A 21,444-nucleotide genomic window follows, 5' to 3' on the forward strand; every position below is an offset into this window, starting at 1 on the left:
CCCCTGTCCCACCCCTCGGGAATGGGAGGGGGGTCAACTTTGAAATTTTAAATAGGAAACCCAATTTTTTATTTACATATTCGGATTCTCTGGCAAAAAGTATGTAACTTTTGTATTGAACATTTTTTCGGTTCGTGATAGATGGCGCTGTAATCGACAAAAATTAAAATGGGTAAACACCGCTGACAAATGATAAGAAAATGTTCAAAATGGTGACTATTTTCTTCGATACATTTTTTACCATTCAAATTACCGTTCATGAAGGAAGAACTACCATCATGCGTCGCAGTCCGTGATTAGACTCTCGCTGTAGGTGTAGCATGTACAATGTGTATTGCGGAAAAAGAGGCGCCATTTCGAACATTTGTTTCAATAAACAATGGAGATGTGTGAGATGCAAGGAGACTCTCCAAAAAACAAGCACCTCGATGGTGAGAGGCAAGGGGTACACCCCGAAGGGAACAAATTATTACTACATCCATATCGTTGTTCTTGGAGAACGCTGAAATTACATTTTAAATCATTCACGAAACAGACTATGAATTTTCAAACTGATGTGAATTTTCGCCTACATCTGTGACAGAAATTACATCAACAATGTGGACAAAATAATGTATTATGTTCTGGAGAATCAAGTGTTTTTGTTGTAAAACACCAGTTTCTCATTACAGATTGTAGATTAACTGCCTTTCTAACCTCCTGAGATGGCGCTGAGGGAATCAACTATGGTGTCACTTGATAGTACTTGAAACTATATCAAAACAATCTACTCTAATTTTCCTAATCTGATATGTATTTTTTGAGATATTATTTTTCAACTATTCGTAACCTATTTTGATTTTTGTCGATTAGAGCGCCATCTATCATGCAACGAAGAAAATGTTCATTACAAAAGTTACGTAGATTCCCCCCCCCCCAAAAAAAAGCGGCATCTGCAATAAGAAATGGAAGTTTGTATTTAAGATTTCAAAGTTGACGCCCTCCCGCTCCCGGTATATATAATATAGATGGATAGATAGATTAATCAATAGTGCCTGAGAGATTGAGCTTCAACTGTCGAATACAGAGCAAGACTTTTAAACACTCATCATACTCACCATTTTAACTTCAATTGAATATTATATTGTTTCTGTCTTTAATCTTTTCATTTGTTTCTTGGTGTTTCAGAATCAAAAGAAACGGAAACTACCAGTCAGTAGTTGCCCAGCGGAAAAGAAGCGTCGTGCAGCTGAAGAAAGAAGCGTCAAAAGCAATGACAACGTTAAAGCGTCAAAAGAAGAACTTGCTGTAAGGAAAAGCGTACGTCTTCAATTAGCCAAAGAAAGTCAAGAGAACAATGTAATTTTGAGACTAAGAAAGCGAATCGCTTCATCAAAGAAACAGCCTATATTGCGAACACTCAAAACTAGAAGCAAAAAAAGTATCAAAATGGATGATGCTAAAAGAATGAAAAGTAAGTAATTAGAATATTTTTTTTTATGAAAAGTATAATTAATGTGTATTATATACGTAGCTGTTGAAGGATATATATATATATATATATATATATATATATATATATATATATATATATATATATATATATATATATATATATATATAAGATGTAACATAAATGCATGGCTAAAAGTGACGAGGTGATTGCAGACATCTAAATAAGTAAAAATGTTCCTATAAACATGGGTCCGATGTCGCTTCGTTTCCGAGATACAGGGTGTTCAAATGTTGAGTCCCTCCAAAGGCTCACTGTACGAAAGTGAATGGAAATGTTCAATATTACATGAATCAAGTGGAATTATACCTGTGCAAATACATTTACACTCTCATAGAGAATGAAACTAATCAACATTTGAGTTTATTGTATTAGTGTTGCCAACTTGGTACAAAGCATTATGTTTTCAAATAGAACTGGAAGTCCACACGCTAGCATATGATTGCTGACTTCAAAACGTTCATAAACATGGGGCAGATTCCGCTTTGTTTTCGAAAGACAAGGCGTCCAAAGTGAAGTCAATTAACGGCACACAATAGGAAACAACGGTTCATAAATCACAACTCTTTCATGAATGTGGTCTCTCATGTGTTATTAGTGTCGAAAACTATGGGTTCGACACTAATAGAGGTTATTTTCGATCATTTTTATGTATCTTCCTCCCTTGCCTAAGTTCCATCGTCAAAGTGAAATTGTAAAAAAACATCCCCGGCCCTATTATGTTGAAAATTTGATTGAAATCAGTCGGGTGCTTCAAGAGGTATGAATTTAGAAACATAGTGACGTTTCTTTTATATAAATATAGATATTGAAGGAATTTAATTTACTTGTAGGGGATACAATGAGATGCTTTCTTGTTTTTGAATTCTCAGTACCTATGACAAAAAGATAGCATACTAGAGTATGTTGTGGTTTCTAAATTGAGAGAAAAGCGATAAAATATAAACGGAGAGCATCTTACCACCTTCAGAATGCTTGTTGTCTTGTTCTTTGTGCAGACAACTTTGCAGAACTGTAGTACAAAACAAAATAGCAACAAAGCTGGGTTGAAAATGACCATAAGAAAAAATTAAAATACAAATGTTCAGTAATAACTTAAGGAATTAAATTAACGCATGGCTGTAAATATTAATTTTGACTAACCTTGGTGTACGTGAATCTATAATAATTGTTAAGGAAGATGAAAACATCCATAAAAATTTCAGCAATTATTATATGATTGACATATATTAAGGTAATATTTGATGTCCCATAACTTCTCGAGAAATCAGGGATAGAAACAGATCATACAAAATTAAGGGAAGAAAATATTTACATCTATCTGAGACGCATTATTTTTTTTTTATAAAATGACAGTTTTAAAGAATAAATAAACAGATATTAAGCTGGACCAAAGAAATTCAGAAGAAAATGCTTCATGTAATGCAATTGGTGCTCAGGAATTATTATTTTTTATTATTATTTCTTCAATTTTTCGTTTATCTTTCTGCTTGTTAGCCTTCACGTCGAAAATGGCCTGAAACAAGGAGATGCGTTATCGCCATTATTATTCATTTTTGTCCTGGAATATGCTATAAAAAAAAAAAAAAAAAAAAAAAAAGACAGCAATTAGAACCTAGAGCTGAATGGTGTTCACCAGGTTATGGCGTATGCTGATGATAAATTTAATAGGAAATGATAAGAGAACAATAGAAAGAAATGCAGAGGTCTTATTAAACGCTTGCAGGGACATGGATTTAGAAGTAGATGCAGAGAAAACTAAATACATGGAAGAGCGTCGGGACCGTAATACCGTACTGCAAATTATGGATGCGTTAAAATATCGAATAATACTTCTGATAAAATGGATACTTTCAAATACCTAGGATCAGTATTAATAGATGAAAACTATATTCACGAAGAAATTAAATGTCGAGTAATAGAAGGGAATTCGTGATATTATTCAGTTCAAAATCTCTTGTTGTTGCAAATCGTGTCGAGGAATTTGAAGCTCGAAGTATATGAAACGATAATCACGCCTGTTGTTCTTTATGGTTGCGAAACATGATCACTTACTCTGAGGGAAGAACGTACGCTGAAAGTATTTGAGAACAAGATCTTGAGACGAATATTCGGACCCAAGAGGAACGGGAATGGGGAATGGCGGAAACTTCATAACGAGGAACTACATAATTTACACGGTTTACCGAACATTGTTAAGGCTATCAAATCTAGGAGGTGGGCAGGTCGTGTAGCCAGAATGGGAGAAAGTATGAACGCTTTCAAAGTTTAACTGGAAGATCAGTCGGAAAACGACCATTAGGAAGACTTAGGCGCGGATGGGAGGATAGTATTAAAATGGGTCTCGCAGAAATGGGAATACAAAGTAGAAACTGGATCCAGTTTTCTAAGGATAGAAAGTACTGGAGAGCTTTTGTGAACGCGGCATTTCTGGCCAGGTTTCATAGGCCAGAGAGTTAGTTGGTTATCTTGTTAGCCTTCGATCAATGTTTTCATTTGCTTATAAAGTGAGGTAGAATGGTTTCTTATTGATGATTTTTTTTTTTTTTTTTTTTTTTTTTTTTTTTTTTTTTTTTTTTTTAAGGATAAGTAATTGAATGCACCTAATTATTTGAACAAGGAGAAACCATTCTCCCATACCTTCTCACCTGACTGAAGATGACACTTATGATTTTTGAAAGTTTTTGACGAATTGAAACTAACAACAGAATGGGAAAAAATCATATTAAAAATAAAACGACAATGTATCTGAAGCGAAAAGTTTTCAGGGAATATATTCCACTTGTATTGATATACAGATCGGATCCTGATAAATTAGATATTCTCGTCAACAGATTACACAAGAAAGCATGGGGAGATGTGTCCTAAGATTCATACACAGATAGGACAGAAGTTTAGTGGATTAGAAAGATGACAGGAATCCATTATTAACGTGAAAATAAAGACAATGGACGGACGTACTACAGGAAGAAATAATTATCAGTGAACAAAAGTAATCCTAGACTGAGTACCTCGGTATATAAACACAGGATTGTCCAATCACAGCAGAAGTCTGTGGTACAACTCACGTTGTCCGAGATGAAAGCACCGACCTCGACACTGAGAGAGTGACTGGCTGTTCTGGGAAGTGGACTAGATGACGTAGTGGTTAACGCATCGACACGGTATGCCGGAGGTCTAGGATTCGAGTTCCGGTCCAGTTAGTCACTTTTTCACTCTTTGCGTTATTCTATACAGGTTTATTGTTATTTGGTAATTTGATGGACAGAATTAGAAAAATCTGGACAATAGACAAACTCCAGTCTCCCCGATTGCCGAATGCTGTTATAACGATTGCGCTACTAGTATATTATTTTGTTTGATTTCGTAAAGCGTCACTTGAAAGTCCACCTACTGGTATGTCGAGCAGGGTTGGCAAAAACCATTAGTAAAAACCATGTTTTTTTTTTTTTGTTTTTTTTCGAAGAAACCTAAAAACCTTTTTTTGTTGTTTAAACCCGTTTCTTTTGGTTTAAATAATTTGCTGTATATATTTATTACATATGGACAGAAATAAGTTTGTTTCACTTTAGTGTTATTATGCAACAACGTGGTCACATAAGCCACATCACATTAAGTCACATAAGCTTAAAGCGGAATCCAAACCGCTTCTCGGCTTACATCCGAGAGAAGTTGTCCTCGATTTGGACTCGACACCGGAACCAATTGCCCATAAATACGATTAGTGCCAACTCACTCACGAAGCACTCCTGGTAAAAATACGTTGTACTGATCTTTACATACTTGTAATATAATCGTCAAGAGTCATTTCACAAGGACAAAAAGATAAACAGTTGCACAAGTGAAACAATTATAAATCGAGAAACTCCCACCTTAGCCATTGGGAAAATTCGATATTGCGTGATATGTAAAATTTTAAAGTTAACGTATCATAGTCAGCACGTTAAAAATGAGGGATTAAAATACAAATTTAGTATGGAGATATTCAATAAAATTAAAACTGAAAGTCCAATCCAAGCTAATGTTGGAAGCTACGTAGGTAATCGATAAATTTTGGCAATTTCTATCAATATATTTAAGCAACCTTGGCTTCTTTATAAAACAACATGCATTCAGGGAAGCAAAAATAACAAATTGTTTTCGTTTCATATGTTTAGTTTTAACATCCTTATGTAATATCGAGGTTATCAAGGAGAAGACTCGCTTAAAGTGACATCCGAACCACTACTTGGTTTACACTTGAAAGAAGGGTTGTGGTTCGACCGAGAATTGAACAAGGGACGCCTTGATTAAAAGGTGAAAAAGAGATAAAACTAATGCAAATGGTTTGATATGTGGAAACGTCACCATGAAGTTTACATGATTTAAAGCATTTTTCGTTTTTTTTTTATTTAAACTTTTTTTTTAACAGCTAGTTTAAACCAGCCAACCCCATGAGGAACTAATCATGGATATTTTTGTTGAGCTTTGGTGCTCTGTATATTCACATACTTACCAAGTTATTTCATAGGTGTCAAATACCAGTAGGCACATACTGATAGAATACCCTGAGTAAGGTGTTCGAGATCTTGCTAGTTCAATGACCATTTTTTTTTTCCTGTTTTCTCTTAGTTCATCGTTGTTCTGTTCTTGTACATTTGAAACAACTGTTTGGTATGTGTGTTGTTTCAGTGTCAACAACCAGTGACAAATCGGTATACGTGCCAGAAGGTTGGAGGCGAAAAGAAGTACAAAGACAAAATGGTTCTTCAGCCGGAAGAATTGATGTTTGTTACTACAGGTTCGTTCCGTATTTTATTATTATTATTTTTTATATTCTGTTAAAAAATGAAAACATTATAGGTGAAATAAATTTCCAAGAAATATGTAGCAATTAATTTGAGACGTATATGCGTCACTAATATTATGTAGATAGATAATAATAATAATAATGATAATATTAAGTGTAAAATTAAAGCAGAATTGGTTCCTTTGTATATAACAAGTTGATTGCTGAATTGAGAACATTTTGCTCTACAAGCAGTTGTAAGGAATTCAGTCTGTTTCTACTAGTAAGACAAAATGAAATCTTTAGTTTCTTCTGTTGGGGTAAATGAAAAGACAACAATTTCCAAGTGTCCAACGTATGACGTAGGAGCACACGGTTTTGATCACAGAAGGGGAGGAATTGGAAGAAGCATGTGTTTGGCAGTTTATGAGTAGTATGCCTTGTAGCGTTTGGAGGGCAAATTCCTGACAATTACGGACTTCAATATAAATTTTCACTCGAGAGGCTGTTTTATATTTATCCAAGGCAGTTCGACAACTGCAATTCTCGGAAAAGCAAAGTAAAAATCCTGACTATTTGCTCATGCTGAGGAAACTTGTTTATTACTAAAGTGTCTAATATTAGTTCTAACCATACTATGTTAATAATTACCGAATTATTTACTACCACAGAGCACATTGGGTTAATGTCTATATAAATTAAATTTCCACGTAATGAACATAATTCCCTTTTTCCAAACAAAACTTAATTAAACTGAAAATAAAATCCTAATGAATTTAAATGCCTAAGTCAGTACATGTTGATGTTTTGCGTATCAGAACCCGTATCCTTAATATTGTCAAAGAGTTTAACATTTCATTCTCATTGATAATATTGTGTATATTAATCTTTATATATATATATATATATATATATATATATATATATATATATATATATATATATATATATATATATATATATCAAAATTTGGGTTTGTTTTAAAATTTCAGTTTCACAGAACACAGTCTGTAAATGTTTTCAGTGTTATACGTTGTCTGAAAAATTTATGTAAATGTAAGCATTTTGTAATTTTACGTTTTGTTGTGCAACACAAACATGTTACAGCAAACAGCGTAATGTAAGTTACGTAAATTCTGAAGTGTTGACATAATGCTCACTTTTAAAAAGTATTGTTTAATTAAGATTTCTTCAGAAAAATCTAATACGCGCGTATGATTTTGACTCAAATTTTGAAGGCAAGCTGCAGTGCAAGCATCTTTCTTATATAAATACTTCAGTCCATTTCATCAAAGTCAGTGGAAGTCAAAGTAAAAAGCAAAACAAAACTAGAGTTTAATTAAACTTTTAAGTGACAACGTCAATATCCACGTTAGTCAGTACACTGTAAATTTTAGTCGCGATTAATAATCAAAAATCAAATATTCATAAAATTATTAGTATTTATGTCAAAAATTGCTGCACTTACCTAGTGGTCTTCTAAATTTAGTTATCATCATCATCTATGTCAAGTATAATCTATTTAACCTTTCCTGTTATACAGTTAAAATTTACATAACAAACATTCACTACACAAACACACACTTAAACACATTAAAAATAATACCAAATACATGTTATCTATTACTTTAAATTGCACTTAACATTTACCAACACATTACTGTTCTGCCGTATCAAAACAGTGATAAAGTTTCCCCAAAATACCGCATAACATATCATAAATACGTTCATTTAACATTTAACATTTTAATCTGAAACGTACCTTAAGCTAATCCGAACAATCTAGAAATACTCTAAACGGTCAATATTAAAAACAGCTACATCGCAAGATCAGTTAAAACAAAATACCAACCTAGGTTAATAATATATGAAATCACTGCAAGTACTTGTCTGTTACATTTTTACTATAACACACTATAACATCAGTTCTATAACATAGGTATATATTATAAGAGATGTGTAAATTCTCACCTCTTTCAGAATACAAGTGACAGGCCACGAGGAACCGACATTTGATTTAAAAGGCTTCTTTAAATAATCCAATCAGCTCCAATCTTATAAATATCTAATTTCAAATGACCAAATTTAAGCCTCCTATTGATATAATATGCAGAACATAATACTTCTCTTGTTTAGTTGAGATTTTGGACAAAAACCGTGGACTATTCTATCGTACATGTCACCATTGTTCTTTTACAACACCAAATTAACTGGGTCATTCCGCGTCAACTCAACGCAGTGATACAGACTGACCTGTTTGGATTTCGGTGAAATTTGATAAGTTGTTGGTCTCCTAGACCAATGAAAAAATATATGAAATTTTAAGTCTCTTACTCCATTGGTTGTTAAATTATTTAATTTTGAATTTTGAAAATTTCGAGAAAATTCGATGCGTTTTGAAATCTTTAATGAAGTGCAGAGTAGCAACTAATTAAGATACAGACGTGGGAATGGTATCGTTTAAAATCTCTTTTAATGGCCTACTTGATAGGGTTGTCTAAAAAGAAAAAAAAAAGAGAGATCAAAATTTGCTTTATAATATTTTCATTTTTTTTCAAAAAGTGACAGTTTTAAAATTTTGAAAAAAAAATTCTCAAAATAAGTTTATAATGTCTTCTTACATCGCCCAAATTTTTGTTCTCGGATCCCCATGGGATCAGTATTTACAGTGCATAACATTCACAGATATTCAGGAAAAAATGCAAAATATTTACATTTTGCTGGAAAAAAAATTAAATTATTATATTTACACTTATATCACTTACTATCTCCGGTGACAAGTCTTGAACTGCCGGAATGCCTCCACAATTTTTTTCACTTCCTTTTTTGGTAAAGATAGGCCTATGTTCGACCAGTTGCTGTGACTGGATTAACTATGCATATCACATCTGCAGTGGGAAACCACAGTATATCAGGTGCTGTAGGATAGGAAAATAAAAAGTGATGGTCTTGAATGGTCTAGGAAAGACACTTATAATATCTGTTGTTTTTCATCTTTTGCCAGAACATAGCTTATCCACCATCTTTCACTGTAGAAGGAAGTTACATATCCATTGATAGCACTGAAGTTGCTATAGAATAGGTGGTTGTAATGGTTGAATTGGAAAATAATTTAACAATTATCTTTGTCCAATCCTTTAGGGGTATGAAAATATGGAATTGTTGTGTACCTGGAATAGCTGTAGCTTTACTGTATCGATTGGCCATTTGTTCTGCAGTTGTAATGTATTCCTCAAGGCTTACTACGTAAAGTCTATATTAGAGATATTCTTATCAGTCCATACAAAGAGTTGCCTGGGAGTAGCTATTTGCTCTTCATATGGCTCTTGAAGACTTGTCTTGGCTGCCAGTCTTTTAACTGTTCCCCAAAGTCCATCAAATGGACCCTTCCCATGAGCTGTGGCTACAAAATGCTATTCAGCTTCAACTCTGAAGTTTTCTTTATGACGACACAGGTTGCTATTTTTTAGAAATATTTTTATATTGGGCAACCGACCCATCTGAAAAATAGTACATTTTACTTGGTAATGATTCAGACTTTGATTTCAGGAACTGAATCAATTTTTTTTTGTCTGGAATATGTAGACAGTAGCAGTGTTGTGGTGCAGGCATCTAATACTATTACATAATTGAAGTGTTTTAGTACATCCTGTTTAAGATACACAACAAAAGGGTGAATTGTGGCCTATGTATTCAACCAATGATATGACTGTGCTTCATCTTGCAAAACAAATGAGTAATTCTCAGAAATATCACAAATGACAGCCACCTCTGATTCCAGCAAGTGTATTATGTATTGCAACGGAAATTGTATTTTGGGAAACACTTGGCAATATTCTGTTTTGCGTTGTCTTCTTATTATTTATAAACATACTAGCCAAGATATAAAACATAACATATTTTAGCATGGGTCGCCACTTGTTATAAAAAGAAGAAAAACTTATCAATTAACTAATTTTACTTCACGTATTCAGGTTCGTTGCTTCAAGACTTGTGCTATTATAATTTCGTTGCCACATGACACCTTCTATTAAATCTGAACCATAGTTATTGTGAAAAGAAAATACTATATCGGTCATTACTGAAGGACAATAAAATATTCAATTTATTTAACACTTACATTACAGATAATACTGTATGCCGAAATTTTCCCGTAGTAACTAATACACGTAATACTTTGCAGCTGTGTTGTAATACTTAAAAAATGCAGATAAGTCTCTTTAGTATTTTTCGATTTTTTGAACAATACTATTAATTATAAGTGCAAACACCACGTTCTAGCACTATAATTATATCAATATCCGTCTACTTTCAAAGTAAAACCATGATGTTTTTTACTAATTTTTAAATTTGCATTTTCACTTAGTTTTCGTTCATAACTTTGAAGAATAAAATGCACAATTCTTTCAATTTCTTTAAAAGATATACTTATCCTGCTCATCAATTTATTAATTTTTACAATTAATTTGAAATAAGTAAAATATTCCAATCTTGTCTACTTTTGCCGCGCAATTCAGGACGGTGAACAGTTCAACTTACTCTCTTTCTTTGCGGAAATTCTTTTCAAAAGCACAGCATACAAATTATAAAGACTAATTTTGACAATTGTAAAGACACTAGTTAAACAATCTCAAAAACACACCAAATCAAAAAGTAAACCATAATCAGAATTACATAAACAAATGAAAACAGACAAAAACATTATAAACAGAACATTCAAAATATTGTAGGGGGAAAAACTGAACGCTACAAGTGTTCTTCAAATTAATCAAAAAAAGAACTCTGCTGTTTAGCGATGAAGTCATGACGAAGTAAGGCAGGTAGCCTCTTACAAAATAAATACACAAATTGGGGAACTGGTTTTTGGAGTATTTCCAAGTTACACACATCGACAGAGACCAACTGGCTGAAAGTAAGTGTCTCAATACCGTTTTCATCAAATGACTGTACCAAAATTGTTCTGATACTGTTTACATCTGAGCATGAAACACATTTTGAAAACTAGCGGTCTGCAAACCATCCTTTGTAAACAGTACTTGTATGTAGTTATCTTACCGCTAGTAATTGATTTCATTCTGCTGTTTTCTATCATGAGTTTTACATTTTAATGTGTGGTGTACACACAGACTAAATGTGTACCACTCTTACCAGCAAAAACACAGTTACAGTGGCAAGATCTGCCATTGGAAATTCTGCAAAGATAAACTTTTATCAGTTTTAATAACAGAATAGGTACACTCATGTCCAAAATTATTGTCGCAATGTTAGTATCTGTATAATCGGCAAAGACATGTATGTGGAAAATTTCATGTCAAAAGACCAGTAAATAAGAACAATAAAACGAAAATAAAACTTTCTTGTCCATTTAACAACATTTTGTTTTACTCATTCTAATTTTCGTATTTATAATTCTCTTCCTATGAAATTTACCACAAATATACATTTCCTGATTATGCACATAGTATCAGTATTAAATGTACCTTGCAAAATCATTATCAAATTATATTCTTACAAGAAGACAGTTATAGATATGCGACAATCATTTTGGACATGAGTGTACCTTTCTGGTAACTTCATTAGTAAGTGATGCAAGTGTAAATATTTATTTATTTATTTATTTTTAACATATTTTGCACTTTTCCCTGAATATGTGTGTGTGTTGTGCACTGTAACACCTGACACCATGGAGATCCCAGAGCAAAACTTCGGGCGATGTAAGGAGACATGAACTTATTTTGAGAATTTTTTCAAAATTTTAAAATTGTCACTTTTTGAAAAAATTAGTTTTGAAAATTTAAAAGATAAATTTTGATCTTTTTTTTTTCAAAATAACCCTATCAAGTAGCATCTCATATGAAAGGCCATTAAAAGCGCTTTAAAACAATACGATTCCCAGGTCTGTATCTTAATTGGTTGTTACTCTGCACTTCATTAAAGATTTCAAAACGCGTCGAATTTTCTCGAAATTTTCAAAATTCAAAATTAAATAATTTAAGAACCAATGTAGTAAGCGACCAAAAACTTGATATTTTTTTCATAGGCCTATGAGCCCAACAACTGTACCAAACATCTTTAGAATCTGAAATGTCAAGTCAGAATTTCCTCTAAAATTGTGTTGAGTTGACGTGGAATGACCCAACTGTCTTCTTCTTCCCCTCACCGTATGGTTTACTGAGAGACGGAGCACCAGACTGTAACGTCACAGAGCATCCAGTTGGAAATGATTGTTATAGAGTGATGGCACAAGCAGGGAAATGAATAACTATGGATGAACTGGTGAAAGAAGATGGAAATCCTGAGAAGCCTATATAGACTGGAATTGAACCAGGGACCTCCTATGTTAGAGATGAACACTAACACTGAGCCATCATGTGCTCAAAAGAATGAGTGGAGTCCTTTTGTATTGGTATTGCCTTTAAATAGTTCTCGAGGATTATCTCAGGTCTTAACACATGAACTTAGAGGTAATCCTAGATTTTCTTGAGATCCTTTCTTTCGTCTCAAGAATCATTCTACCCTTCTCGTTAGTTTAGTGGCTAGCGCTTGCGTTTTTGTTGCATGAGATCCCGGGTTCGATTCCTAAGTGGGCGAACATTAAAATTGGAACGCATTACGGTATTTCGGATTCCACTTTAAACTGTAGGCCCACATCTGATATATCCCAATGCTGAGAAGGGGATGCTGGACTCCAACAGATAAACTATCATTTAACAATCAATTCTTTGTATTAGATTTAGGTCAATAAAGTAAGCACACACAGAAAGTAAGGAGCACGATGGTTTGCTGGTAAAGCGTTTACCTCTGGTGCGTGAGGCCCGTGGTTCCATCCCTAGCCATGTAAGTTTGTGGTAAACAATATCGTGCTCATGGGTTTTTCGGGTTACTCTCGTTTTCTTCCACTTTCTCATTCCACCAATTCTTCCATCATCATTCATTTGCCTTAATTATCGTTCCCCTTAGCCTAAAGGGCATAATCATAGGACGTTAAACTCAGAGATTTTATTACACACGCAAAGTACTTTTGAATACTGATCAAGGATCTCTTGACAAATTCTGGCATAATGTTTAAATTACAAGAACTGGAGACCCATAATTTTTGATCTCTATCGAAACTCATGACTAGGGCTTTGGATGTTTGGTGCTCCACCAGATCATAGAAATTTGATGAGGAGTTGCTCAGTGTTTTCAAGTTAACTTTTGGGGTTCCAAGCTTGAAATCTGAGTCCACCACAAAGAACCTTTTCCAGCCAATCAAGAAATTCTCACCAAATTTTAAGTTTTCATTCGATGTAGGTCTCACTTCTTTCTCGTTCTCGATCAGCATTAACAATGATTTATTGCGTTCTTACATTATCTAAAAGTGTGCACGTAATTTTGTTTAAAATGTCTCAGTATCAAATGTGTCGTGTTACATGTATAGTAGACGCATTGCACCGTTTACGTGAAATTACGCGATCGAAATATTGTAAAGCTAGTAATTTCGTTGCTGAAACAAAGAAATTTCTACTTAAGTGCCCTCCCGAATTCTGTCAAGTAATTTAAAACTTAAAATATATAAAACTAGAATCATGCGTGCGGTCCTGTATGGTTACAAAACAGGATCACTTACTGTGAGGGAAGAACGTAGACAGAAAATATTTGAGAACAAGATCCTGAGGTGAATACTCGGGCCCAAGAGGAACGGGAATGGGGAATACCAGAAACTTCATAACGAGGAATTCCGTAATTTATATCATTTACTAAACATTATTAGGGTCATCAAGACTAGGAGGCTGAGGTGGACAGGTCGTATAACTAAAATGAAAGAAAACATGAACGCTTTCAGTTTTAACTGGGAAGTCCAATCGGAAAACGACCGTTAGGAAGACCTAGGCGCAAATGGGAGGACAATATTAGATCTTGCAGAAATAGGAATACAAAATAGAAAATGGGTCCATTTGGCTGAGGACAGAAGTCAATGGAGAGCTCTCTTAGAAGCTAGAGATCAAACCAATGTAACGAACTTGGAGTTTGTCGAGAAAACTAAGTTTGCTCCTTTGGTGTAAATGGACTTTCTACGCTTCTTTCTCAGTATGAAGTACTTGTGGCAAACAGAGAAAGTCTTGTTTCTAACATTAAGATGAAGAATGTTGTCGAGTACAATTCATTTCTATTTTACTCTTCCACGCTTTGAAATGTCAACAAATGGAAGGTCAAATTAATATTCATTTACATTTTTTGATATTCAATTAAATACATTTTTCAGGAGGCTAAATATCTATATGTATAGAAATTGATACATAAGATATTAAAATTGTGTTTTCGATTAGTGTAATTATTAAGATAGTTTTCATTCCACCAAATTCCTACCAAAAACAGTGTTTTTCTCCACCTTTCTTCCCGTCAATTTCAGTGCTTTCACTTTATCTTCCACTATAACATTTCACTTAGTAATTTTGTAAAGCTTATGTTTTATTATTATTCGTACATATCCGTCTTTTAGAGCTACAGGTAGTGGACATTGAAACTCAAACACCTGCGCAAATAGCATAGGATGTTCGCGGAGCTCACTAGAGCCATCTGGTAGTTTATATCGTACTTTTGGGCAATGAATCACGTGTGCGGGTCCTTGGTAGTCCCTCCAGTAGAAGAGGCTCGTCAGTGAACGTCAAATTTTGTGTGTGGAGCGGTATAATCGAGGACATATCCAACTTCAAAAGAAAACAGATAGTAGGGGCGCGTCTAGCAGGTCTGCAACTGTGTTCAAAAGTGCAACACTTTGCGACGTCTCACGAGCTACACTATCCAGACTGATGTGTGCATATGAACAGGAAGGACGAACCACATCCAGGAGGAGCAATTGTAGGGGAAAACGGAAGTTGTCTGAAAGGGACGTCAGGACATTGATTAGAATTGTTGCACGAAAACGGAAAACTACAGCATTGGCAATCATCGCAGAAGTGAATACACACATCACAGAAGATATGTGCACGAAAACAGTCCGTCGATACGTGTAGAAGGCCAACATCCATAGCAGGGTTGCGAAACCGAAGTCTTTCATCAGTAGCACAAATGCCACAAAGCGTGTTCAGTGGTGCCAGAAGCATAAAACCTGGACGTCGGACGACTTAAAACGTGTCATATTCTCGAATGAGTACAGCTACACTGTTTTACAAACAATAGGGAGAGTGTTCGTCTGGAGAAGCCCCTCTATTCATACAACACAGACTGCTTGATACCCACAGTCAGACATGGAAGCGAATCCGTGATTGTTTGGGATGCAATATCATGGCAGACTTTTCGCCCATTAATTGTTCTAGAGCCGTGTCACTGTCAAGAACTATAGGAACATTCTGGAGAACCATTTACGTCCTATGCTTTGAACACATTTTCCGGGGGTGGTGCAGTGTTCCGGATGATAACTTCCCCATTCACACTCCTAATCTTGTTGCAAAGTGGTTCGATGAACATGATAGTGAGGGTGAACATGTGCTATGGCCTGCTCAATCGCCGGATCTCAACATTATTGAACTTGAATGCGGTTTGTTAGAGGATCTATCCACCACATGCATGTGCTGAACTTGTTACTGTGCTTCAAGAAGAACGGCAGGACCTCTGTCTATCCTTCCCAAATCGTATTCGTGCTATACTGGCCGCCAAAGGTACCCAACACCTTATTAAATATAAATTTCTACCAGGTGTTTGTTTCACTGTCCACTACCTGTGCTACTTATACTCCACCCTTCAAAATTGAAGTGACTCTAGCAGTTTGTTATCGATAGAAATTTCTCTTTTTTGTAGAACTGTGTCGAGTTTGAGTTTTAATTGGAATTAAAGTCAATTTAGAAGAGTTTCATTATAAAATACTTACGTTGTCTTATACGGGTTCGGTTACTTAATTTGCAACACTTTTTAAATATGTAGCTAATATTAGTGTAGAAATAATTTTATGTTCTATAAAGCCTTTATTTTTTTTTTTTTTTCTCCACAGTCCAGAGGGAAAGAGGTTCCGAACGAGAAATGAACTAAGAGCTTACTTCGAGACCCACAAATTGAAGCTAGATCCCGATAGATTTGTGTTTTCTGCAAGTGGGAAGATCAATAAGAGGAGAATTGGTGTAGATCCAAAGCAGTCGAAAGCAGGTAAAAAAGTAGTTGCTCAGCCATCCAAGAGTAAAATAGCAAAGAAGGTGATCGTTAAACAAAAATCTGTCCAAATAAAACCGCGAGCTGCCCACAAAAACCTAAAGACAGAGAAAGTAAAGTCAGCGTCTACGAAAAAGAAGTCTTTATCTGGAGAAACAAAATCGAAATCAGGGTCCAAAAAACAGCTGATCTCTAAAAAGGCATCCGGAAAAAATAAGTCAAATACCACGAAGAGTATCTCAAGTAAGCAAGTGAAAGTAAAGCCCAAACAAAGTAAATCCCAATCACAGAGTAAAAAGAGTCCGTTTAAAGGCCCCTTAATAGTAAAAATGACATTTAATTTCGTTAAGAAGACAGACCCTTCACCCAGTAGATAAAACTGACATTAACTCTGGTTACATATTAAAAGAACTTAAATGTTCACCCAGTGAGCTGTTTGTTGATTCGTGTTCATATTTAGTTCATTAAGTGTGGACTATAATTGCACATGCTTCTGTTATGGAGTATTTCTGTTGCATGAAACGTGTGAGGAAACTGGTTATAGAAGTAAGTTATTCGTGTTTCATTTCTCTGTTCACATAGTTTACAGTTTGATGCCGATGACTATATTGTGTGGAAACCAGAGCGTACGAAAGAAGGTACGAAGATTGTGGTTCTTATATCTCGAAGCAAGTGCCATGAGAGTCCAAAATACAATTTCAAATGGAAAACAGGCAGCATACAACTCGAAAGGCGTTTTATTTTCATTATTTTTGTACTTACTTGAATTATTATTCTTAAGAATGTTTCTATTTTTTTCACATTTCTGAAAAATAATGCAAGAAAATGTAGAGCATTATTAACAGAATAATTAGTGTCAAGAATTTGCACCAATAAGCCCGTTCCTCATAATGGAGGAATTTAGTAATAAATGTTTACAAGTGAATATCTGTGTACAATGACGTAACTACTCACTTCTGGTAATTCTTCATCTACGCTTTCACTCTGATCCCCAATTTTTCACTTCTCCGTAGTTGCCTCATAAATAGGGCCCTCTGTTTCGGTGCTCGTAATCATAGGTTCAAACCTTGTTTGGAATACACTGTGTGAATACGATTTCATGGCGTTGTTTACTTTATACTGGGATGCAGCTGGGATTTTGATGCGCACGAGTAACTGAGCTCTGAGTTCGTTCTTTGATAACGTAAGATTTACGACGCGTGTATTTATTTCTTTTTAAAAATGGTATTTTTTTAAATGAAATTTTGTCCCTTTCAATACTGAAAGATTTCATGCACTTAAATTGATATATGTAAACTTGATTTTTTTTTTAAATAAAAAATATGGTTATCATTCAGGTTTTGAGGGGCTGAATATAACTTCAACTGTCATTGGAATACAGCAACGGCTTAGAATGAAAATTAGATTAAATCTTGAAGAATCTAAATGAGAAAGTTTAAAATTATAGCTTAAGAATGCAAAACACATTTATGTAGGTTAATGGGTTTCTTTATGATACGTCATTAATGTTAGAGCACATTTTCTCGTAAGCAAATTATAGTCAGATGCTGTTCACCATAGAAAATGTCGTTTTGTGTTTTCATTATAGACTCTCGGTGCCTAAAATCTACATTGTATCATCAGGGAAAACATCAAATTCGTTTTAAGATTTCCTTGCAAGATTTTTATTCCAGAAGCAATGAACTCTTCTGCTGTGGCTTCCAGTGAAATGCAAATATAACTAACTGCTCGAACAGTGAATATTTTGTGCAGGAGGAAAGGGAAAATGTTGTTTCTATCTCTTAAATTGTTAGGGAAATGGTCTTTGTTTTTCTCTGGTGACTTTCATGGTAGGCAGCAGGGCCCAAAAGAACGAGCAACAGCACTTTTGAAGTGTTTTCCAAATATGTCATAACAATTATATTTCATTGTTGAGATCACGTTGTTAAGTTCATGAACCATAAAACAATATTCACTTTAGGAAGTTTATTAATAGAAAGCATAAAATATGTATAAAAAATGCAGGCAGTGCTTCATTGAAATGTTTGTTTCAATCTTTATTTGTATTATATTAATTTCTAAGAAATTATTGAATCAGCTGTTCGTTAGAATATATTACATTTATTATATTGATTAGCGATCTTTGTTTCTCACTCAGGCTTAGTTACTGAAATACATTTTTTTTGCTTTCCGATTTTCATGTAGTTCCAAGGGCAAACAGTGGCTAAGCAGTAGAACAATTATCTGAATTGTTCACTCTCTGGCCATGTAAGATTGTGATTAAAATTTCGTGAATCCGTAGCATATCCCCATCATTGTACAATTATTTCATGATCAATTAATAATTTATATTCGGTTTCTTTTAACACATATTATACTCATGGGCATTAAACCACTTTTCAAATAAGAATAAATATCTTACCATAACTGCTTCCAGTATTTGAAAGAAGACAATAACAAAGAGAAAGGTCCGCCATACACTATTGTAGATAGAAACGGCCAGCTTTCATTCATTCTCTTCATGTCTTTGTAACCTTTCAGTAGCACATGAAGTGTCAGGTTTTGTTACTGGCAACTTGAAAATATATATATATATATATATATATATATATATATATATATATATATATATATATTGACAGCAGGTAACGTGGTGAGATGTTTATTTTGATTTGATTTGTAAGTGGCTTCCACGGACAATCAATTTCAGTACTTTTGATCCCATTTAAAGTAGAAAGAATTTAAGCTAAATGGTGCCGACTCTGTTGAATTAATTTTGTTTGATTACATGTTTCAAATTTATATTTCTTATACGTAATATTTCGAAACGAGTCATGACTTCGAGTGTTTTTTTTTTTTTTTCTGCTATCGAATGAACTCATAGGATCTCTATCTACTAATAAAATAAATGTTGAACTCACTTTCTCACCTAAGCATCCATATTATTAACTTTTTGTATAGTTTCGACGGTCCTTCTCATCTTCAGTACGTGTCCATTAAGAAATTTTACATTGATTCATGTACTCACGTTCCCCGTATTATTCCTGTCCGTAGAATAAACCATACTTACAATTCGCTAACCAAACATCACCTTGAATTTACTCTTTTTTTTTTTAAAAAAAAAAAAAAAAAAAAAATGATGAATTGATGCGCTGAAGAGCAATTCTACAATGTGTGGCCTCATGTTGCTTTTTTTCGTACAAAATTTGGAATGAATGACCAACTTATTTTTAAATATGTACCCATAAACTAAAAGTTTCTTCCTGTTGTTGACTGCGTGATCTTCAGTGTCTATTTACAGGACAAGTACCGAGGATGATTACAAGGAGTCATTGAAACGTAAAGGACGTAAGTTCAACATTTATTGTCTTATCTATGATATTTGTTTCCATTCGCTGACAACTTTCAACACTTACCGAATGTTGTGTTCAGTCAGATGTGAAGGTGAGGAGGAACGATTTCTGATTGAGGGTACTTGTTAGGATAGCTCTAATATACTTAATGCTCTGGACGAATTTTAAAGAAGAAACATTTCTTTTGCGTCATCATCTTGGTTTTCCACTTAATAAACTAATGTTGCCGGTATATGTTTTCTTCCATCAATAATTGGGACATTTACAGAAGGTAACCAGTAGCAAGGAGTTACAAAGGTTCTCGGTAGCTCAGTGGTAGAGCGTTTACCTCTGGTGCGTGAGTTCCTTCGTTCGATCCGAGCTTGTGCCAAGTGAACGTTGTGATGAACAAACGCCGTGTGCATAAATTTTCTCGGGGTTCTGCCGTTTCCTTCCACTTATTTCATTTTATCGTTATCATCCATGTCCTCACCGCCGTCTCCTTTAGCCTCTGTCCATAATCGTGGGACGTTAAACTAAACATAAAAGTTAATTAGTGAGGAAGAGAATAGAAAAATAGCTAGGAGCGTAACTTACGGATTGTGGGCCATATTTTAATTAAAAGTATAAACTGTATCATATCGACAGCATTAATTAAAAACAATTGCAGGTGTGGTGTTTGTGAGTAATTGTATAAAACACTTGATTTTTAAAAAAGTACATTAAGATGTAACTTATATTAATGAGTGAATTTTTCTTAATACGTATGTATGCTATATCTGAAGATACTATGAATTTTGAAACACCGTGTGCGTGGGTTTTCTCGGGGTTCTCCCGTTTCCTCCCACTTTCTTCATTCCACCATTTCATTCATTACTCATTATCACCGTCTCCTTTAGCATAACCGGCATAACCGTGGGACGTAAAACTCAAAATTTCATTTCATTTCATTTCATTTCACTATGAATTTTGAAAAAAACACACACACACACACATACATACATATATATATATATATCTATAGTGGTTGTAAAGAGTCAGTAGCTATTTGTAATAATGAATATTTCAAAAAGTAAACAACCTATCATAGTTTTATTTTCATTGAATACCTTATTGGGGCGTACAATTCGGTTATTAAGTCACATTTCAATGTATGCTCCCGCATTTTCCACACATGTCTGGAATCTTTAAGGAACAGAATCCACGGCTTTTCTTAGCATCTCAACTGGAACATTTGCAAACACTTCATGGATATTTTGTTCAAAAATGTTAATATCCCGTGGTTTTAACGTATACATTTGTTCCTTAGCCCAACCCCAAAGGAAGAAGTCGCACGTGGTTAGATCGGGGTTGCGTGTAAACCATTCTTCCTCACCCTTGCCTCCACCATCTCTGCAGTCGCACTACCGATCTGCAAACTTCATACCTGGCGGCAATGTGAGCTCTGTCTTCTCTGCTGTATACATAAGCCATTTTGCGGTTGTCAGTGGATCATTTCTGAAATCATAAATGGGAAACATCATCATTAGTAAACAGTATTACATGCCAGCTAGAGACGATGCTAGTTTCTAGGATAATCTAAATTAAAAATAGGTATTGAATTTACAACCACCCTGTATGTTATGTATGTATATATATCGGGAGAAAGAGGGGGGGGGGAATTTTCAAAAAATAGTAATACTTCAGATGTAGCATATGCAACTCTATGTCAATAGCATACCCTAATAGTGTACAAAAGAAAATGCTTC

The 21,444-nt window shown here is 34.4% G+C and overlaps 1 protein-coding gene across 2 annotated transcripts in view; it reads left to right on the forward strand.

The window, feature by feature from the left end:
- The window catches only part of LOC145693697 (uncharacterized), a 62,701-nt gene that overhangs the window by 6,757 nt on the left and 34,500 nt on the right, over nt 1-21,444 (forward strand). For both annotated transcript variants that reach the window (XM_081769967.1, XM_081769968.1), the window contains exons 2-4: nt 1,168-1,453; nt 6,164-6,272; nt 16,231-16,382. In XM_081769967.1, coding sequence (XP_081626093.1) covers nt 1,168-1,453; nt 6,164-6,272; nt 16,231-16,382 — 547 coding nt within the window. The remainder of the gene's footprint in view (nt 1-1,167; nt 1,454-6,163; nt 6,273-16,230; nt 16,383-21,444) is intronic.

Source organism: Thermobia domestica, chromosome 8 (assembly GCF_964235325.1).
Source record: "Thermobia domestica chromosome 8, izTheDome1.hap1.1, whole genome shotgun sequence".
Lineage (NCBI taxonomy): Eukaryota > Metazoa > Arthropoda > Insecta > Zygentoma > Lepismatidae > Thermobia > Thermobia domestica.